The 19,877-nt window shown below is 54.0% G+C and overlaps 2 protein-coding genes across 8 annotated transcripts in view; one reads left to right on the forward strand and one right to left on the reverse strand.

Annotated features, from left to right (window-relative positions):
• ACAD9 (acyl-CoA dehydrogenase family member 9) overlaps positions 1-13,348 on the forward strand; it is a 60,131-nt gene extending 46,783 nt beyond the window's left edge. For 3 of the 7 annotated variants that reach the window (XM_073787769.1, XM_073787771.1, XM_073787772.1), the window contains 11 exons: positions 5,877-5,952; positions 7,392-7,462; positions 7,715-7,834; positions 8,418-8,546; positions 10,247-10,326; positions 10,893-11,019; positions 11,210-11,287; positions 11,792-11,920; positions 12,516-12,588; positions 12,675-12,796; positions 12,950-13,348. In XM_073787769.1, the coding sequence (XP_073643870.1) occupies positions 5,877-5,952; positions 7,392-7,462; positions 7,715-7,834; positions 8,418-8,546; positions 10,247-10,326; positions 10,893-11,019; positions 11,210-11,287; positions 11,792-11,920; positions 12,516-12,588; positions 12,675-12,796; positions 12,950-12,976 (1,032 nt within the window). In that variant the 3' untranslated portion in view covers positions 12,977-13,348. Of the gene's footprint in view, positions 1-5,876; positions 5,953-7,391; positions 7,463-7,714; positions 7,835-8,417; positions 8,547-10,246; positions 10,327-10,892; positions 11,020-11,209; positions 11,288-11,562; positions 11,691-11,791; positions 11,921-12,515; positions 12,589-12,674; positions 12,797-12,949 lie in introns of those variants that run through there. The other 4 variants (XM_073787770.1, XM_033865518.2, XM_033865519.2 and 1 more) reach the window with 4 other exon arrangements.
• The window catches only part of CFAP92 (cilia and flagella associated protein 92 (putative)), a 139,453-nt gene continuing 127,287 nt past the window's right edge, over positions 7,712-19,877 (reverse strand). The window contains exons 22-23 of the mRNA XM_073787768.1: positions 14,883-15,080; positions 7,712-14,810 (exon numbers count right to left, since the gene is read on the reverse strand). Coding sequence (XP_073643869.1) covers positions 14,481-14,810; positions 14,883-15,080 — 528 coding nt within the window. The 3' untranslated portion in view covers positions 7,712-14,480. The remainder of the gene's footprint in view (positions 14,811-14,882; positions 15,081-19,877) is intronic.

Consider the following 19,877-nt stretch of genomic DNA (forward strand, 5'->3'; position numbering starts at 1 on the left):
TCTTTTCCAATTTGTATTCCTTTTATTTCTTTTTCTTGTCTGATTGCCATGGCTAGGACTTCCAAAGCTATGTTGAATAATAGTGGTGAGAGTGGACATCCTTGTCTTGTTCCTGATCTTAGAGGAAATGCTTTCAGTTTTTCACCATGGAGAATGATGTTTGCTGTGGGTTTATTGTATATGGCCTTTATTATGTTGATGTAGGTTCCCTCTATGCCCACTTTCTGGAGAGTTTTTATCAGAAATGGGTGTCGGATTTTGTCAAAAGCTTTTTCTGCATCTATTGAGATATGATCGTATGGTTTTTCTTTTTCAGTTTGTTAATATGGTGTATCACATTGATTGATTTGCCTATATTGAAGAATCCTTCCATGCCTGGGATAAATCCCACTTGATCATGTTGTATGATCCTTTTAATGTGTTTTTGGATTCTGTTTGCTAGTATTTTGTTGAGGATTTTTGCATCTGTATTCATCAGTGATACTGAACTGTTCTTTTCTTTTTTTGTAGTATCTTTGTCTGGTTTTGGTATCAGGGTGGCCTCATAGAATGAGTTCGGCAGTGTTCCTTCCCCTGAAAATTTCTGAAGAGTTTCAGAAGGTTGGGTGTTAGCTCTTGTCTAAATGTTTGATAGAATTCACCTCTGATGCCATCTGGTTCTGGATTTTTGTTTGTTGGAAGATTTTTAATCACAGTTTCAATTTCATTACTTGTGATTGGTCTGTTCATATTTTCTATTTCTTCCTGGTTCAGCCTTGGAAGGTTATACCTTTCTAAGAATTTGTCCATTTCTTCCAGGTTGTCCATTTTATTGGCATAGAGTTGCTTGTAGTAGGCTCTTAGGTTGCTTTGTATTTCTGCAGTGTCTGTTGTAACTTCTCCTTTTTCATTTCTCATTTTATTGATTTGAGTCCTCTCCCTCTTTTTCTTGATGAGTGTGGCTAAAGGTTTATCAGTTTTGTTTATCTTCTCAAAGAACCAGCTGTTACTTTTATTAATCTTTCCAATTGTGTTCTTTGTTTCTATTTCATTTATTTCTGCTCTGATCTTGATGATTTCTTTCCTTCTACTAACTTTGGGTTTTGTTTGTTCTTCTTTCTCTAGTTCCTTTAGGTGTAAGGTTAGATTGTTTATTTGAGATGTTTGTTGTTTCTTGAGGTAGGATTTTATTGCTATAAACTTCCTTCTTAGAACTGCTTTTGCTGCATCCCATAGGTTTTGGATTGTCGTGTTTTCATTGTCATTTGTCTCTAGGTATTTTTTTTTTTTTTTTTTTTTTTGTGTTACGCAGGCCTCTCACTGTTGTGGCCTCTCCCGCTGCGGAGCACAGGCTCCGGCCACGCAGGCTCAGCGGCCATGGCTCACGGGCCCAACCGCTCCGCGGCATGTGGGATCTTCCCGGACCAGGGCACGAACCCGTGTCCCCCTGCGTCGGCAGGCAGACTCTCAACCACTGTGACACCAGGGAAGCCCTCTAGGTATTTTTGATTTCCTCTTTGATTTCTTCAGTGATCTCTTGGTTATTTAGTAACATATTGTTTAGCCTCCACGTGTTTGTGTGTTTTACGTTTTTCTCCGTGTAATTTATTTCTAATGTCATAGCGTTGTGGTCAGAGAACATGCTTGATATGATTTCAATTTTCTTAAATTTACTGAGGCTTGATTTGTGACCCAAGATGTGATCTACCCTGGAGAATGTTCTGTGTGCACTTGAGAAGAAAGTGTAATCTGCCGTTTTTGAATGGAATGTCCTATAAATATCAATTAAATCTCTCTGGTCTGTTGTGTCACTTAAAGCTTGTGTTTCCGTATTTTCTGTCTGGATGATCTGTCCACTGGTGTAAGTGAGGTGTTAAAGTCCCCCACTATTGTGTTACTGTCAATTTCCTCTTTTATAGTTGTTAGCAGTTGCCTTATATATTGAGGTGCTCCTATGTTGGGTGCGTATATATTTACAACTGTTATATCTTCTTCTTGGATTGATCCCTTGATCATTATATAGTGTCCTTCCTTTTCTCTTCTAACGTTCTTTATTCTAAAGTCTATTTTATCTGATACAAGTATTGCTACTCCAGCTTTCTTTTGATTTCCATTTGCATGGAATATCCTTTTCCATCCCCTCACTTTCAGTCTGTATGTGTCCCTAGGTCTGAAGTGGGTCTCTTGTAGACAGCATATATATGGGTCTTGTTTTTGTATCCATTCAGCGAGCCTGTGTCTTTTGGTTGGAGCATTTAATCCATTCACGTTTAAGGTAATTATTGATATATATGTTCCCATTACCATTTTCTTAATTGTTATGGTTTTTTGGGTTTTTTTTTTATCACGGTGCGTGGGCCTCTCACTGTCGCGACCTCTCCCATTGTGGAGCGCAGGCTTCAGATGCACAGGCTCAGTAATTGTGGCTCACGGGCCTAACTGCTCCGCGGCATGTGTGATCCTCCTGGACCGGGGCACAAACCCGTGTCCCCCACATTGGCAGGCGGATTCTTAACCACTGTGGCACCAGGGAAGCCCTGGGTTTGTTTTTGTAGGTCCTTTTCTTCTCTTGTGTTTCCCACTTAGAGAAGTTCCTTTAGCATTTGTTGTAGAGTTGGTTTGGTGGTGCTGAATTCTCTGAGCTTTGCTTGTCTGTAAAGCTTTAGATTTCTCCCTCGAATCTGAATGAGATCCTTGCTGGGTAGAGTAATCTTGTTGTAGGTTCTTCCCTTTCATCACTTTAAATATGTCATGCCCACTCCCTTCTGGCTTGTACAGTTTCTGCTGAGAAATCAGCTGTTAACCTTATGGGAGTTCCCTTGTATGTTATTTGTCATTTTTCCCTTGCTGCTTTCAATAATCTTTCTTTGTCTTTAATTTTTGCCCACTTGATTACTATGTGTCTCGCCATGTTTCTCCTTGGGTTTATCTTGTATGGGACTCTCTGCGCTTCCTGGACTTGGGTGCCTATTTCCTTTCCCATGTTAGGGAAGTTTTCGACTATGATGTCTTCAAATATTTTCTCGGGTCCTTTCTCCCTCTCTTCTTCTTCTGGGACCCCTAGAATGTGAATGTTGTTGCGTTTAATGTTGTCCCAGAGGTCTCTTAGGCTGTCTTCGTTTCTTTTCATCCTTTTTTTTTTAATTCTGTTCCGCAGCAGTCAATTCCACCATTCTGTCTTCCAGGTCGCTTATCCGTTCTTCTGCCTCAGTTATTCTGCTATTGATTCCTTCTAGTGTATATTTCATTTCAGTTATTGTATTGTTCATCTCTGTTTGTTCTTTAATTCTTCTAGATCTTTGTTAAACGTTTCTTATATCTTCTCGATCTTTGCCTCCATTCTCTTTCCGAGGTACTGAATCATCTTCACTATCATTATTCTGCAGTCTTTTTCTGGAAGGTTGCCTATCTCCACTTCATTTAGTTGTTTTTCTGGGGTTTTACCTTGTTCCTTCATCTGGTACATAGCCCTGTGCCTTTTCATCTTGTCTGTCTTTCTGTGAATGTGGTTTTTGTTCCACAGGCTGCAGGATTGCAGTTCTTCTTGCTTCTGCTGTCTCCACTGTTCACACTTTTGGTGCTTGTCTTTCTAGATCTTTTTAAATAGCTTACATCACTGAAATATTTCTGCGTGTGTGTGTGTGTGTGTGTGTGTGTGTGTGTGTGTGTGTAAGAGGTGATAGCTGGTATTTTTCACTTATCAACAAGCCCTCATAGTCTTTTCATGCTAGGGAATTTGATTTGCTGAGGTTCAGAACCACACAGCATTTCCTCATGTGGTGACGCCACATTCACTGTCCCTGGGTCTCCAGGATCGAGCATTTAGTGCAGTTTCCCTTCTTCCCCACTCGGGACTGCACTGCATGGCATGTATCCTTATACCTAACTTGCACACTTCTCTCATCACCTCCTGAGTTTAAATACCAGTCAAGTTTCTGGGTCAGAGGACGTGGTCATTTTTAAGTTCTTGGTCCATGTTGCCATGTTGCCTGCTGGACGGTTGGACTGTGTGTAAGGTCTTTCCCCAGTCCTTTCCAACTCTGCATTAAAAATTTTTTTTCCATTGTGTTAGGTGAGAAGTGATGGTTTTAGTATGCAAAGGAAAAACAGATTTCTAAAGCCCTATCTTGTGATGAGTGGGATTGCCTGCCAGTCAGCCTCAGCACTGAAAAGCGCGACACGCTAGGGTGATCCCAGCGATGGCGGGTAGGATGACCACAGGCCCGGGGAGTGCCGATGCCTCGTGCGGTCAAGTAGGAGGTTCATCGGGGCGCAGAGGCAGTCAGCGACGGGGGCTGCGGGGACGGCCGTGTCTCGTACCTGGAGTGTAGTTGTGGGAGGGGACTGCTCTGCGGTAGGAAGGTGACCACGCAGCAGGATCAGGCCTGGGTGGGAGGGAACGCCTAGGCTCACGAGCCCTTTCAGGTAAGGCTGAGCTGGCCAGGCCTTCCATCCTCCTGGGGACTGGGGCCTGGTGTCCAGTCCTCTCCTCCTCTTGTTCTTGTGGTAAGTGAAGCTGAGAATCAACCACGAAGGGGCTGTGACGTAAGTTTGTTCATGCAGCTGTGAGGCGGCCTTTAAGAACCAGTCTGGGAGAAGGGACCAAGGGTGGGGGTTCAGTTCCTGCTTGCAGTCCTGGCAGGTCAAGCAGGACCGGTGTCCCCCTTCTCGTCCCCCCTCCATGTCCTGAGACACAGGGAGTCTGACATTACAGGTCACAGGCCGGAGCGGAGGCACAACAGGTCACACTGCACTGTGACCTCGCCGAGCCCCAGCTTCTGGCCGTGCCCACCGAGTTGCCCACCCGCCTCGGACTCGCCTGTCAGGACCAGTGCTGCCTGCCCAGTGGCTGGAGCAGGTGTTTCCAGTCTCCCCAGCCCCACAGGATCTGTTTTGAGAGTCTCCATTCAGGTTATTTAGCAAGTAGTCATAAATTCAAATTCAGAGGCACGTTTGGTTAATCCCAGTCACGCAGGCGAGCAGTCAGTACAAGCAGTGCCACGTGTGAAGCTGAGCCCCAGGCTGCCTGCTGCCCCCAGGCCCCAGCCCTGCCTTGACGCCTCCTCCTTGGGCCTCACAGGCTTGAGCAGAGGTGGGCAGGTGACAGCGTCCTCTAGGAGCCTGGTGCTGGTGGCCACACGTCCACCGTGTGCCTGGGATGCCCCTCCTCCCCTGCTGCCGGGGTGGCTATGGTCTCTAGGTCCCTTTAGGTCTGTAAGGGGGTGCCTCCCCAAACCCAGGTAGTCTGGTACTTGGGAAGCAGTGTGTGTGCTTGCCGTCGGCTTTAGGGAGAAAGTTGGGGTTGGAAGAGAGGCGTGAGGCTGACAGAACTCCTTAGCTAGGGTCATTACTGTAGGCTCTGCGGGGGGAGGAGCACGTCACGTCTGTGAAAGGGACTGGCTCAGTGCAGGGTGCACGGGCGTGCATGTCAGGCAGCTGCGTGCTCTGTCTGTGACTGGCTCCCCACTTGGAACCTCTGGCTCTTCATCTGTGAAAGGAGGACCCTGACGCTGAAGCGTTGCTGGGAAAGTGAGGAGTTGGCAGTGGGTACCCAGCCAGTCTTAGTTTCTGCTCTCTTCCCCTGAGGCTGAGGGAAGTGGCCACTTCCTTTAGGATAAGGGTGTCCCATTTCTTTTCTTTTCGGGGGGGGGGGTGCCTTCAGGGATGTTTGTGAGAGCATCTCAGTGACAGGTTGCCTGGTTCTGAGGCGTTGGGACTGTTCTCTCCCGGCCCGGGGAGGGTTGGCAGGATGGTTAACTCCATCTGGATGCTGCCTGTTGTCTTCAGGAAAGCTTTTGGTAAGAGCAGATGAGCACTGTTGCGGTCTGTCCCCTTCAGCCCTCTGGGGCCCTCAGCTTTCCCAGCTGGACCCGCGCTGAGCCCTTCTCTCTCTGCAGGTGGCCATGAACATCCTCAACAGCGGGCGGTTCAGCATGGGCAGTGCCGTGGCTGGGATGCTCAAGAAACTGATCGGTACGTAAGTCAGGGACAGCAGCCCTTTGCAGCAGACTTACCCCTGGTGCCCCTGCCTGCTCCGGCCCAGGGGCTCTGCCACGTCCCTGGGCGGGCGGGCCAGCACTGAGCCAGGCTGCTGACAGCCAGTCCTGGCCAAGTCTAAGATCAGGGCTTCAATTTAGACTGAAGGGTGCACTGAGGCTGCCCCTGAAGGGCTAGTGTTGAGGTTTCAACACGCACAGGATGGGGGAGGCGGGGGGGGGGGACCTTCTGGTGGAGGTAGAGAGGGGTGGCTGCTCTGCCCGCTGAGTGAACACCTGAATGTGAGCTGGACTCCGAAAAGCCTGAGCACTGGTTGTCTGTGGATGACTCTGCACAGCGGGTAAGCCGCGGGGTCAGCTTGGGGACCCTGGGCCCTCAGCCTTTGGATTGTCCCTTTCCTCTTTTATGGGCACTGAACCCTAGACTTCCCTTTGCCAGTGAAGTTAAAACAGCCTGTTAGGGGTTTTGGGGGGCACGGAACGTCACTGCCATCTTTGCTTTGTGCGAGGGACCACAGGGACACGCAGGGCCCTGGCTGTGGTGCGGGCGTACCCGGGGCCAGCTCCCCACTGGGTGCTCAGGAAGCTGCTCAGAGTTCAGGGCAGAGTTCGTTTATAGACAAAGGGACGGACGCTCAGAGCGGGGTAGTGATTTGCCCGAGATCACACTCCCCGATCAGACTGCGAGCTCAGGGCTTGTCTCCCTCTGCTAAGCTTCCCCCAAGGCCCTGAGCCCATCTGGACTGTGCTTCCTTGTCTGGAAAACTCCTCAATGCAAGGGCTTCGCTCTCGTGGTCAGTCTGTCCCCAGAGGATGTAGAGCCCCTGAGATCGCAAGGCCCAGAAATGGGGGAATGTGGGAGCCTGTCCACCCTGGGTGTCTACCACGCGAGCCCGCTGTGAGAGTGGGTTACGCGTGAATGTCCGTGGGGAGTGTTGGGAGAGTGCTGGCTGCAGGGAGGGGGTCCACTGTGGGCACGTGCATGCCTGCAGGGCTGGCGCGGAAGCCACAGGCCACCCTCCTGCTGCCAGACGGACATATGTGCCTGGTGTGAGCCTGCTTCTCTGTGCAGGGCGTCCCGTGGCCTTTGCTGTGTCTCTGAGGTCAATAGTGTTGATGAGGGCAGGGAGACCACGTGGCCCAGGCTCGGCTGCTAAGAGCGAGAGTTGGGTCCAGACGTGTCTGACTGGCTCCTGATCCTGCTCTGTCCCCCACCCTGGGTGCCACTCAGAGGGGACAGTCACTCCTGAACCCGGAGATGTTGGAAGACAGGACTCTCATTTTCAGGGTGTCGGTCTCAGCAGACCCGCTTCTCGTAGATCCTGCCTGAGTGTTTGAAGGGTGGTGACGATAGACTGAGGAAATCGTTTTAAGACAGCCGGAAAATTGTTCTTTGATAACTCTGCTCCTCTTCAGAAATGACTGCCGAGTACGCCTGCACGAGGAAACAGTTCAACAGGAACCTCAGCGAGTTTGGCTTGATTCAGGTATGGAGGGTCAAGCACCGCACGGGCTGACTCTACCTCGTGGGCATTGAAAGTGTGCTTGGGGGTCTGTACTGCCGACTCCTAGGCGGTGATTCGGGGAGAAGATGAGCACGTGGCCCCTTTTACGAGTGCCGGGCCTTGGTGCTCTTGGGCACTGGGCCTGGTCTGAATTACCTTCTCTGCTGCTCGGCAGGTTTGGGTCTCAGTACAGGCAGATTCTTTCTTGATTGTGTATTTTTCTGAACACTCCAGGAGAAGTTTGCCCTGATGGCTCAGAAGGCTTACGTGATGGAAAGTATGGCCTACCTCACCGCGGGGATGCTGGACCAGCCGGGCTTCCCTGACTGCTCCATCGAGGCTGCCATGGTGAAGGTAACCCCACGCACAGCGTGCCTGCCGTCTTCCTCCTTAGTTTGTCGCTGCTTAGGTATTTACGAGGTACCCACCGTGCCAGGCACCCCTGGGATGCAGCCGGGGAGAGCAGAGTAGCGTAGGAGCAGCAGCAGAGGACAGCGTCCAGCTTACGAGAGGCCAGTGTCTCCCAGCAAGCTGCTGGTGATGACAGCAAAAGAAGAGGATACACACTGTGTATTGTAACTTCCTGTCTTCCTAACAAAGCAGCTGGGCTTCCTTGGGAAGGACTGTGCTGTCCTGAGTCTGTGGTCTTCCTGCATTTTGGTATCAAAACTTCCTTTCATGAAATAGCTGGTTGAGGTAAATAGCACAGAGTTCCCTGTGCTTCTGTCTTGTTTTGGGGAGGGGGGTCAGTTTTTGGCCACCAGTGAGACGTGACCGTCAGGGCTCCTACCTGGGTCGTCTCATCCCAAAGCCCAGTCCTCCGCGTGGAGCCTCCCACCCCGTCCGCAGCCACCTGGCCCCGAGGCAGAGGGTCCTCCTCCTGAAGGGGCTTTGGGGCTGACGGCCCCGTGCTGACCTTGCCCCGGGTCCACGGCAGGTGTTCAGCTCCGAGGCCGCCTGGCAGTGTGTGAGCGAGGCGCTCCAGGTCCTCGGGGGCTCAGGCTACATGAGGGACTACCCGTACGAGCGCATCCTGCGCGACAGCCGCATCCTGCTCATCTTCGAGGTGAGTGCGCCGCCCGCCGGGCTCTCGGCCCCGCCCCGCTCTGCCGTGGACCCCAGAGCCTCATGGTCCTGGCGCCAGGCCGCAGAGCCCAGGCCGGCTGGCGCGTCCTCTCGCTTGACCGCCCACAGGTCTCCGCCTGGGAGGCCGGGGTGCAGCCTCCAGTGCCCATTCCAGGTGATGAGGCAGCTGGCAGGGTCACCCCAAGGGCGTTCCCCGGCACCTCTGATGTTGGGAGTTCACAGGCTGGGAGCAGGGAGGAAAGGGCATTGGGACCCCAGAGTCGCCTTTGGGGCGCTACTGGTCTGGTCGTGCAGCCTGGCTGAGAGAGGACAATTCCAGAACACCAGTGTGGTGAGGGGCTGGGGTCTCAGGAAGGAGCGCACTTGGCCTTGGGGGCAGAGAGGGCAGGGGAGTGGAGTGTGCCAGGTCCTGACGGGACCTTACCTGCCGGCACCAGGTAAACGGAGGGAGCAGCGGCCGGTCCTGCTCGGCGGGGCTGGGGTATTGGTGGGGCAGGGTGGGCAGGGCAGAGGGGCTGGGCGGGAAGGCCAGAGAGTAGCCAGCCATGGAAGCCTATTTGGATCGTACTGTGAGGGCCAGGAAGCAGTAACAAAGTTTGGAGCAGAGAATGGCTTGCTTGCGTTCGCGACCCTGGAAATGCCCCAAGCCTGCCCAGGGCGTAGGTGGCAGCGGTGCGGCCAGCGGCTGTGGAGGGAGGCCGGCCAGGATTTCAGGCTGGACACAGGTGTGCGGAGGCAGACCCTGGGACCAGTGCGAGGCTGGGTGCCTGGGGGGCTCCCCCTCCAGGGGAAAGACCGCATTGGCTGCTGGTGTCCCCTGTGTCCTCTCCCTTAGTGGACAGGGCGCGGCCAGCCCGAGGCCCCAGGGACAGGTCCCACCTCACGACCCTGCTGCCCCAGGCCTGCCTCTCCCAAGGCCCCTCCCCTTGGCCCAGGCGAGTGCGGTCCTCTGTGGCTGGTGGGGTGGTCAGCACGGGTTCAGGGGCTCTGAGGGGTGCAGGGCCCTCAGCGTGAAGCCAAGACCACCGGGACGGGCCTGGGTCAGCCTGGAGTTCTCCCTGCTGCCACTTCTGCTCCCACGGAGTCTCCGTCCGTGGCGCGGCCTGGCGGTGTGCCCCAGTCCAGCCCCGCCTCTCTGACTCTCAGCACCACTGTGCACGACAGGCACAAGCCCCCTGGTCTGCGTCCCTGAGGTCACATGGCTCACGGTTGGGGGGGGGGTGCCCAGGGGTGGCAGCAGGGAAGAGATAGCCCCCGGGGCGTTGGCACCTGGCACTGCGGTGCGGCCAGCTGCTTCCCGAGGAGCCAGGCCTGGACTGAGCTAGTAGTGGGTCCACTAAGGACTTGTGTCCTGGGTACTAGTACCCTTCACTTCTTTTAAGGGGGCTGTTTCTCTGCTTAAAAGAAGTAAAATCGGAAGCTTGGAAAAAGGAATGACTCATGCACAGTCGGTCATGGGATGGGGTAGGTCCCAGAGGGAGGCCGCCGCCATCTGGTCAGCCCCAACTTGTCCCGTGGAAGCAGTAGCCCACGTGTTGCCCTGGCCCCCAGTCACAGCCCTGCTCCCAGCTGCTTCTGAAGAGTGAGCGGGATGCAGCAGGGCCTAGCCAGTCACACACGCGGCACTGCTAGGGCTGCCCTGACGTGGGCAGCCTTTGACCTGGATAATGTTGGCCACAGGGAACCAACGAGATTCTCCGGATGTACATCGCCCTGACAGGCTTGCAGCATGCCGGCCGCATCCTGACTGCAAGGGTCAAGTAGGTACCACGTCCACCGTCTGCCCCTCGGGTCCACCCTGCCCAGCAGAGGCCTGTCCCAGGGCAGCCAGAGAAGGGCGCCGCCTCATCCGTAGACCAGGCGTGCAGCCTGGCAGGGCTCAGTTGGCTCACAGGCTGGCTGGAGGGAGGGAAGCCGCCAGGGCCCTGCCCTCCTCCCCTGCAGCTCCCGTCTAGAACCGGGGCAAGGAGAGACGCCAGCTCCAAGGCCAACACAGGACTGGTTTCCTCTCCTGCCCCCACCCTGGGGCCAGGACAGTGAGTAGTCCCTGCCAGCGCCCAGGCATGGCTGGCCCAGAGGACTTCTCAGGCTCTCGGGGAGAGAATAACCTGGAAGCAGGTGTGACCTGGGTGTCCCCTCGGGCTGTACAGGAGACGGCTGCTCCCTGACGAACTGTCCAGGTCCTGGGTTGGCCCCTCTGGCTTTGCATAGTCAGGGAGCTTTTGCCCGGGTTCCCTAGAGCTGCTGGCATGGAGGCGGGGCCGTGTTGCTGGGCAGCAGGAGCCGGCTGCAGGGCCTCTGCTTACAGAGCCTGGGTTCTCTGCAGGCAGCTTAAACAGGGCAATGTGACCACCATCATGGAGACTGTCAGCCAGAGGGTTCGGGACTCCCTGGGCCGAACTGTGGACCTTGGGCTGACAGGGAAGCTCGGAGCCGTGCACCCCAGCATGGAGGTGAGTGGGTCCAGCCAGGGGTATCCCCTTCCCAGAGGGGGCGTGGCGGGGGCACCGGGGAGGACCAGGCAGTCCGAGGGTCACCAGGTGCCTTCTCCACCGTCACGGTGGAGGACAGCCAAGCCTGGCAGCAGGGCCTGGGCACCACGGGAGGGTGGTGCTGAGCGGAATCCTCCCCCCGGCCCCCCAGGACAGTGCCCACAAGCTCGAGCAGAATGTGCACTACTTCAGCCGCACGGTGGAGACCCTGCTGCTTCGCTTTGGCAAGGTACCTGGGGGCAGCGAAGCGGGCCAGCATCTGTGAGATGACATTTTGCCAAGCGTGGGGACCAGGCCTAGAAATCTTGGTCACCTTGGAGGGCTGGGGAAGCAGGGCTGGCTGTGGCTGCCTGCCCTGGGGACCACTCAGCTAGCTGGGGAGCGTGGGGGGAGCCCCTGCTGGGTGGGCACCTTCTAGGTGACCAGAGGCTCCCTGGAGCCGGGAGGGGTAGCCCCACCTGGACCTTACTCTTAGGCCCTGATCTGTGTTTCTTGCATCCAAAGGTGGTAATAAGCACTGGCCGGTGCTCTCAGCCCGGCTTCTGGGACATGATCTTGTCTTGACTCCTGCCCAGATCTGGACAGAGCTAAGGGAAAACCCGAAGGGAAGGCAGTGTTAGCCCTGCTCCCCCAGGGTGTAGAGAGAGGCTCAGAGATCAGCAAAGGTGGGCCTGGAAGAGTGTGTTGGAGTCGTGTCCGGGTGGCCAGTCTCCACCCTGCCCTCTGTTCCCAGACCATCGTGGAGGAGCAGTTGGTCTTGAAGCGAGTGGCCAACATCCTCATCAACCTGTACGGGATGACGGCCGTGCTGTCGCGGGCCAGCCGCTCTATCCGCGTGGGGCTCCAGAACCACGACCATGAGGTGGGCCCGCCCCTCCCACCTGCACAGGCAGCCTCCCTGCAGGGGTCCTCCTGCTGCACTTTAATGAGGCTGGGTAGTGGGGAAGGGAGGGGCTGGGCGCGTCCAGGGCTGTCCCGGGGGTCAGGGTGAGCACGGGTCCACGCCAGCTGACCCAGAAATGGGTGGGGTTGCCAAGTTGTGTCCGTGGCCATAGCTGGTGCTCTCAGCTCCCATGGGCGGGTCTGTGCTGTTCAGGACACAGGGCCACTGCCCTTCACCTTCCTGCCTGGGGGCGGGGAGGGGGAGTGAGTGTGGAATCCGAACCCCAGCGCCCTCACAGCAGGGTGGGTGCAGTCTGAACACCTGCTGTGTGCACGCCCGCAGTCTTGACGTGCACCGTGCCTGCAGGGATTGAGTCACTTGCCCTGGGGACAGGGCTGGTTTGGCTCACGGCTGCCATGGCTTCTGAGCCAGGCCACCTGACTCTGGTCAAGCTGCCCACTTTGGCTGACCGAGTTCTTTGAAGCTCAGAGGTCAGGCTCCAGGCCGGGCAGCGCTAAGGCCCAGCGATCCCAGGGTCCTCAGCAGTCATCCTCTCGGACTTTGGTTCTGGCAGGTTCTGTTGGCCAACATCTTCTGCACGGAAGCTTACTACCAGAATCTCTTCGCTCTGTCTCAGCTGGACAAATGTAAGTGGGCGGCTCAGGTTGGGGGAGAGTGGGGGGGTGGGACCTGATGCCAGGTGAGAGCCTCTTGGGGGGACCCCTGTACCCAGCTGACCTGCGGAGGGAGGAGCGCGGGACTCCACGCAACTCTGAGCACTGGCACCCCACACCCACCGTGCTGACGCGGCTGTCACCGCCTGCAGTGGGAATGACGAAATGGCTTCTCCAGCAGGTGGGGTCGCCAGGGGGCAGCCCACAATCACTTCCTGGGGACGGGGCTGCCACCTTCAGGGCTCCTTCACACCGGAGGGCTGACTTCGTGATAACAGGAATTGCTGGAACATTTTTTTCCGAAGATCACCTACTCTTCCTCTTTCCCTCCCAGATTCTCCGGAAAATCTCGATGAACTGATCAAGAAAGTGTCCCAGCAGGTCCTAGAGAAGCGAGCCTACGTCTGTGCCCACCCTCTGGACTGGACATCCTGAAGCAGGGGGACAGCATCCCTGCTGCTGTCCGCCTGACACACGCCTTCCAGAAGGTAGAGAACTTGCTTTATTACAAGCTGACCAAGTTCTCTGACGGGCTTTCTCCAGGCCCCCGTGGGCACTATTGCCTGACACGATCCCGGGCTCTGAGCCAACACGGGGAGAGCGCGGAGCTGCTGAGACTCGCCTCACCGGGAGGCTTCGGGGTGGAAGCTGGCCTGGGGTGGTAGGGCCGCGTCTCAGCAGGGTGGCCATTTCTGCCAGACCACACGTTCTCCAAGAAACAGCTTGAAAACCGCGTATGTGTCATTCTTTAAGCTAGGAGCCAAAGGAAGGACAGTTTGTGTTTCCCCTTCTAGTGTTTGCTGCACTGGTCACCTGTTTCCTCAGAGCCAGCCTCACAACCTCTTGACCCTGCGCTCCCCGCTGTGGTGGTGGCTTCCAGGGCCCTTTGTCCTCATGTGTGAGAAGAGGGCTCCAGGAGCAGAGGGGCAGGTGCCCGGGCCACGGTGCCGTGCGGGTTTGGTCCTGCGCAGGTGATGTTGCTGCTGCCTGACAGCAGGTGCTGCTCCTAGCTGGTGCTTCTCTGCCACTTGACAAGGACGAGCAGCATCTTCCGGCGGCACAGACAGGCCTCTACACACCTGCCCTGGTGTGCTCACCTGGCAGGCTTCCTGCTCGGGCGGTTCCCAGTGCTTTGCCCATCACAGGCCTTGCCTTGAGGCGGCCAGGCTTTGGTCCTGGGAGGAGGAGCCGTCATCCACCTGCGGGGCTAGGCCTGCTGCCGGCGTTCTGACAGCTCATCTTCCCGATGACACCGCAGCTTCTTTGCTGGCGTAGATGGAGAGGTCATGGCTTCTCACCTGGTGCCAGGACAGCAGTCTGCGGAGAGCTGTTCTCACCCATGTGTCTTCAGGTGTGCGCCCTGGGGCTGGGAAGGGCCGGAGCAGCGAGCCTGCTGTCCCTGAGCCTGGGGCCTCTACTGAAGGGAGGTGGCACAGCCCAGAGGAGGGGAGTAGACCAGTTTCAGCAGCTTGTCAGCACGTCCTCCGGTTTCACGGAGCTGTTACCAGCAGCCCTTAGGAGTCAGGGAAGGAAAGCACTCCACCGTTTATCCAGTCTAGCTTTCTGGGCAAGGGGTCTGTGGCCAGATCAACTCACCGCTCTTTCTCCCTGAAGATTCTGGTTCTGTTAATTCACAGGTTTGGTTCTCTACCTATAAATGATTTCTGGTCCCTCTTCACAAACGGGGGATGAAGAAGACTTGGAGGGGTGGTGTGGCCAGACCCCCCACCCGCCCCCACGGGTGACAACCAGCTGTGTCTGGGAGCCGGAAGGGCCCAGCAGCGCCCAGAGCCTGCCGAGGCTGGTCATGGGTAACACAGTGTGAAGCCTGAAAGCCCTTAGCCCTACCTTCCAAGGCCTCCGTTTCATAGAAACCAAGCCCAGAGCGGTGGCGGGACCTGCCCCCCCCCCCCCGCCATCATACAGCAAGTGAATCCAGCTGGAACCAGAAGTTCCGGCCAGCCTGCGCTCTGAAGCCAGCCCCCCGCCGAATCCTGATTTCCCAGCCCAGGAGTGTGGCTGCTAAAACAGAACGGGTGCCGCCCACAGTTACCTGTCCCGGGCTTTGGCGCCGGAGGGGCCGGCGGCGGCTGTGTGTACAAATCCAAGTCCTGGGGGCGCCGGTCCCAGCCCCTGCTCTCTCGGTGCAGCACTGGCTCCAGTATGTTAGCAAACAGCGCTTTCTCCCTCCACTCCTACGTTGGGGGGCAGCAGGTCAGGGGGAGGCCCCTGCGGACGCCCACCGGAGACCCACTCCCGCCACCCACCTCTGTGACAGTGCCGAGGGGTGGCAGCCCCAGGTGATGTGTCCTGCCCGTGCTGTGAAGACCGGTGACTTGGAACCCGTTGGGTGTGAGCCAGGCGTCACGGGACTTCCTCTCGGCTTTTCTCTTCTCCTCTGAATCCTGAGGCTCCACTGTGGCTGACAGGTAGCTCTGGGAGTGCGTGAGTCTCCTCCTCGGCTCCTGGAAATGCGAGCAGACGTGGCTAGATGGGCTGACAGCAGACCTCGGTGGGGCTGACCGGCTGCCAGTCTTGGGGGCAGGATGCTGGCTCCTGGCCGTGCGGGGTGCATGCTGGTTACCAGAGCCAGGCAGCAGCCCAGTGAGGGCCACGTCCCTCGAGGAGTGAAAAAGCTGAACCCTCCTATATTTTCGTGGGAATGTACATTGGCAAAAGCCACCATAAAGGACAGTATCGAAGCTCCTAACAAAAGGAAAAGGAGCCCAGCCCCAGGAGCACTCCTGGGCATGTATCTGGAGAAACCCATAATTGGAAATGAACCAGGCGCCCCACAGTTATAGTTCCAACAGCCAGCACACAGAAACAACCAAAATGTCCACCGACAGATGACTGGATACAGACAATATGGTACATATATACAATGGACTATTACTCAGCCATAAACAACAATGAAATAATGCTATTGGCAGCACCATGCATGGACCTGGGATAATCATACAGTAAGTGAAGTGAGTCAGAGGAAGACGAATAGCATATGATATAGTTATACCTAGGACTGAACACTAGACACACAAGAACACAGCATGAACGCTGGGTAACACACAGTGTTACAAAACAGCAACACACTTACTTGGAAAACGAACGTAGGGCTCACAAAAAGGAAAGGTAGACGCAAAGGACAAATTAGGAGGTCGCCTTCATGTACACACAAGCATATATATATATGTGTGTGTGTGTGTATGTGCATATGTCTGTGTGTGTGTGTATATATATACATATACATATATATATATATATACACACACACACATTTGATGGATAATCAACATGGACCTCCTGTAAAGCAAAGGGAACTCTGTTCAACGTTCAGCAATAACCTATATGTGAAAAGAATTCGAAATAGAATACATACATGAATATCAATAAGTGAATCAGCTTGCTGTACACTACACCAAACCCCACTTTGGAAATCAACTGTAGTACAACATACCATCAGAATTAAGCTGAAAAAGAAAGTAAAAGGAAAGAAATGGGCATGCTTTTCGCCTCGGGCCCCGGTGATAGGCGCTGGTGTCACATCCCAGCAGCCTGAGCAGCCTGGGGTCCCAAGGGTGCACTGAGGTGGAGCCGAGAGACGTGAAGAGGACGTGCCTGCAAATGCAGCCCCTTAAAGCTGTCCTGTCCGTTCCTTTCTGGGGGGAACCAAACCTTCAGAACCTAGGTGGGCCTTCCGAGAGCTAAAAGGAAGCCAAGTGCACCCCAACCATGGGGGACCATCTAGGCTGCAGGAGATTCAAACCGTGACCGAGCCTCCACGGCTGCTGCTGGTGGGCTTCCCACATCCGGCCTCCTTGCCAGGAGTCACCCCACCTACACACCGCAGCACCCGCAGCTTTAGCCAGGGTTTGGACTTTTCGGGGGCGTAGAAGCTTAACAGGGAAGAGGTAGTGACACACAAGCCCTTGGGTGTTGCCTCTGGCACCTTCCCCTCTACTTCACAGCCTAGTAAGATGACTCTTCCTAACGCTTTTGGTTGCCAACAAACTAGAGCTGGCCACGAAGAAATGCTGCCGCCTTGTGGACGTTTCGCGGAACAACAACTTTACAACCGGTGCTTCAGGGCACCTAATACTCACAGAGCCTGTGGGGCTTTTAATAACAGGTGTCTTCAAAACTGACCTGGGTTAGGTAACCGAAAAAACATTCGAAACACACAGACTTTCAAGAAGCCCAATTTCAGGAGGGAAAGTTTACTCACACTGTTTAAAAAGAAAAACCCCGACCACGACAGGAAGCAGAAAGTCGCTGATTATCCGAGAAATGCATATCAAAATTCTAAAGTGGCATCATCTCGCAGCAGGCGGTATGGCCAGCATCAAAAAGTCTACAAACAATCGATGGGGAATGAGTGTGGAGAAAAGGGAACCTTCCAGCTCGGTGAGTGGAAATGTACATTGGTGACCGCCACTAGAAAGCACTGTATCCCAGTTCCTAGAAAACTAAGGAGAGAGCGACCCTATACTACTGCATGTCCACTCCTGGGCGCTACTCCGGAAAATCCATAATTCAAAAAGACACAAGCACCCCAACGTTAACTGCAGCACTATTTACAATCGCCAAGACACACAAACAAGTAGTCCAGCGAGTGATGAATACATAAACAGGAGGTCCTAGGTGTATACAAGGAACTGTTACTCAGCCAGCAAAAAGAATGAAATAATGCCATCAGAAGCAACATGGATGGACCTGGGATGCCCAAACACTGAGTGAAGTCAGACAGAGGAGGACCCACAGCATATAATATCACTTATAACAGGAAGGGAAACATACATACAACTGAACTAGTATACCAAACAGAAACAGAGTCACCGACTTTCAGATTAAAGCTAGGGTTACCAAAAAGAAAGTGGGGTAGGAGATATAAGTTAGGCGGTTCACATGAACACATACACAGAAAAATACCTATAAACATATATATATATATATATATATAGTAAAAAAAACACGCACTTGACAAGGACTACTGTACAACACCAGGACCTCTATTCAACGTTCTGCAATAACCTATACGGAAAAGGAATCCGAAAAATAGTAGCTGTATTACATGTGTAACTCAATCAGCTTGCTGTACACTACACCAAACCCCACTTTGGAAATCAACTCTAGTACAACATACCATCAGAATTAAGCTGAAAAAGAAAGTAAAAGGAAAGAAATGGGCATGCTTTTCGCCTCGGGCCCCGGTGATAGGCGCTGGTGTCACATCCCAGCAGGCTGAGCAGCCTGGGGTCCCAAGGGTGCACTGAGGTGGAGCCGAGAGACGTGAAGAGGACGTGCCTGCAAATGCAGCCCCTTAGAGCTGTCCTGTCTCTTCCTTTGTGGGGGGAACCAAACCTTCAGTACCTAGGTGGGCCTTCCGAGAGCTAAAAGGAAGCCAAGTGCACCCCAACCATGGGGGACCATCTAGGCTGCAGGAGATTCAAAACGTGACCGAGCCTCCACGGCTGCTGCTGGTGGGCTTCCCACATCCGGCCTCCTTGCCAGGAGTCACCCCACCTACACAGGGCAGCACCCGCAGCTTTAGCCAGGGTTTCGAATTTTCGGGGGCGTAGAAGCTTAACAGGGAAGAGGTAGTGACACACAAGCCCTTGGGTGTTGCCTCTGGCACCTTCCCCTCTAATTCACAGCCCAGCACCATGACTCCCCCTAAAACTTTTGGTTGCCGAGGAACCAGAGCTGGGCATGAAGAAATGCTGCCGCCTTGTGGACGTTTCCCGTAACAACAACTTCACAACCGGTGTTTAAGGGCACATCATATTCAGGAAGCCTGTGGGGCTTTTAACGACACGTGTGCTCAAAAATCACCCGGGTTAGGCAACCGAAAAATAAATTAGAAACACACACACCCTCAAAAGGCCAAATTTGAAGAGGGAAAGTTTACTCACACTGTTTAAAATAAAAAAATACACACCACGACAAGATGCATATCACTCATTATTTGACAAATGCCAATCCACCGTGTAACGAGGCGTCGCCTCACAGCGGGAAGAATGGCCAGCATCAAAAAGTCTACAAACAATCGATGGGGAATGAGCGTGGAGAAAAGGGAACCTTCCAGCTCGGTGAGTGCAAATGTACATTGGTGACCGCCACTAGAAAGCACTGTATCCCAGTTCCTAGAAAACTAAGGAGAGAGCGACCCTATACTACTGCATGTCCACTCCTGGGGGCTACTCCGGAAAATCCATAATTCAAAAAGACACAAGCACCCCAACGTTAACTGCAGCACTATTTACAATCGCCAAGACACTCAAACAAGTAGTCCAGCGAATGATGAATACATAAACAGGAGGTCCTACGTGTATACAAGGAACTGTTACTCAGCCAGCAAAAAGAATGAAATAATGCCATCAGGAGCAACGTGGATGGACCTGGGATGCCCAAACACTGAGTGAAGTCAGACAGACAGAGGAGGACCCATAGCATATAATATCACTTATAACAGGAAGGGAAACATACATACAACTGAACTAGTATACCAAACAGAAACAGAGTCACCGACTTTCAGATTAAAGCTAGGGTTACCAAAAAGAAAGTGGGGTAGGAGATATAAGTTAGGCGGTTCACATGAACACATACACAGAAAAATACCTATAAACATATATATATATAGTAAAAAAAACACGCACTTGACAAGGACTACTGTACAACACCAGGACCTCTATTCAACGTTCTGCAATAACCTATATGGAAAAGGAATCCGAAAAACAGTAGTTGTATTTCATGTGTAACTCAATCAGCTTGCTGTACACCTACACCAAACCCCACTTTGGAAATCAACTCTAGTACAACATACCATCAGAATTAAGCTGAAAAAGAAAGTAAAAGGAAAGAAATGGGCATGCTTTTCGCCTCGGGCCCCAGTGATAGGCGCTGGTGTCACATCCCAGCAGCCTGAGCAGCCTGGGGTCCCACGGGTGCACTGAGGTGGAGCCGAGAGAGGTGAAGAGGACGTGCCTGCAAATGCAGCCCCTTAGAGCTGTCCTGTCTCTTCCTTTGTGGGGGGAACCAAACCTTCAGAACCTAGGTGGGCCTTCCGAGAGCTAAAAGGAAGCCAAGTGCACCCCAACCATGGGGGACCATCTAGGCTGCAGGAGATTCAAACCGTGACCGAGCCTCCACGGCTGCTGCTGGTGGGCTTCCCACATCCGGCCTCCTTGCCAGGAGTCACCCCACCTACACACCGCAGCACCCGCAGCTTTAGCCAGGGTTTCGAATTTTCGGGGGCGTAGAAGCTT

The sequence above is a fragment of the Tursiops truncatus genome, chromosome 10 (genome assembly GCF_011762595.2).
Source record: "Tursiops truncatus isolate mTurTru1 chromosome 10, mTurTru1.mat.Y, whole genome shotgun sequence".
Classification (NCBI taxonomy): domain Eukaryota; kingdom Metazoa; phylum Chordata; class Mammalia; order Artiodactyla; family Delphinidae; genus Tursiops; species Tursiops truncatus.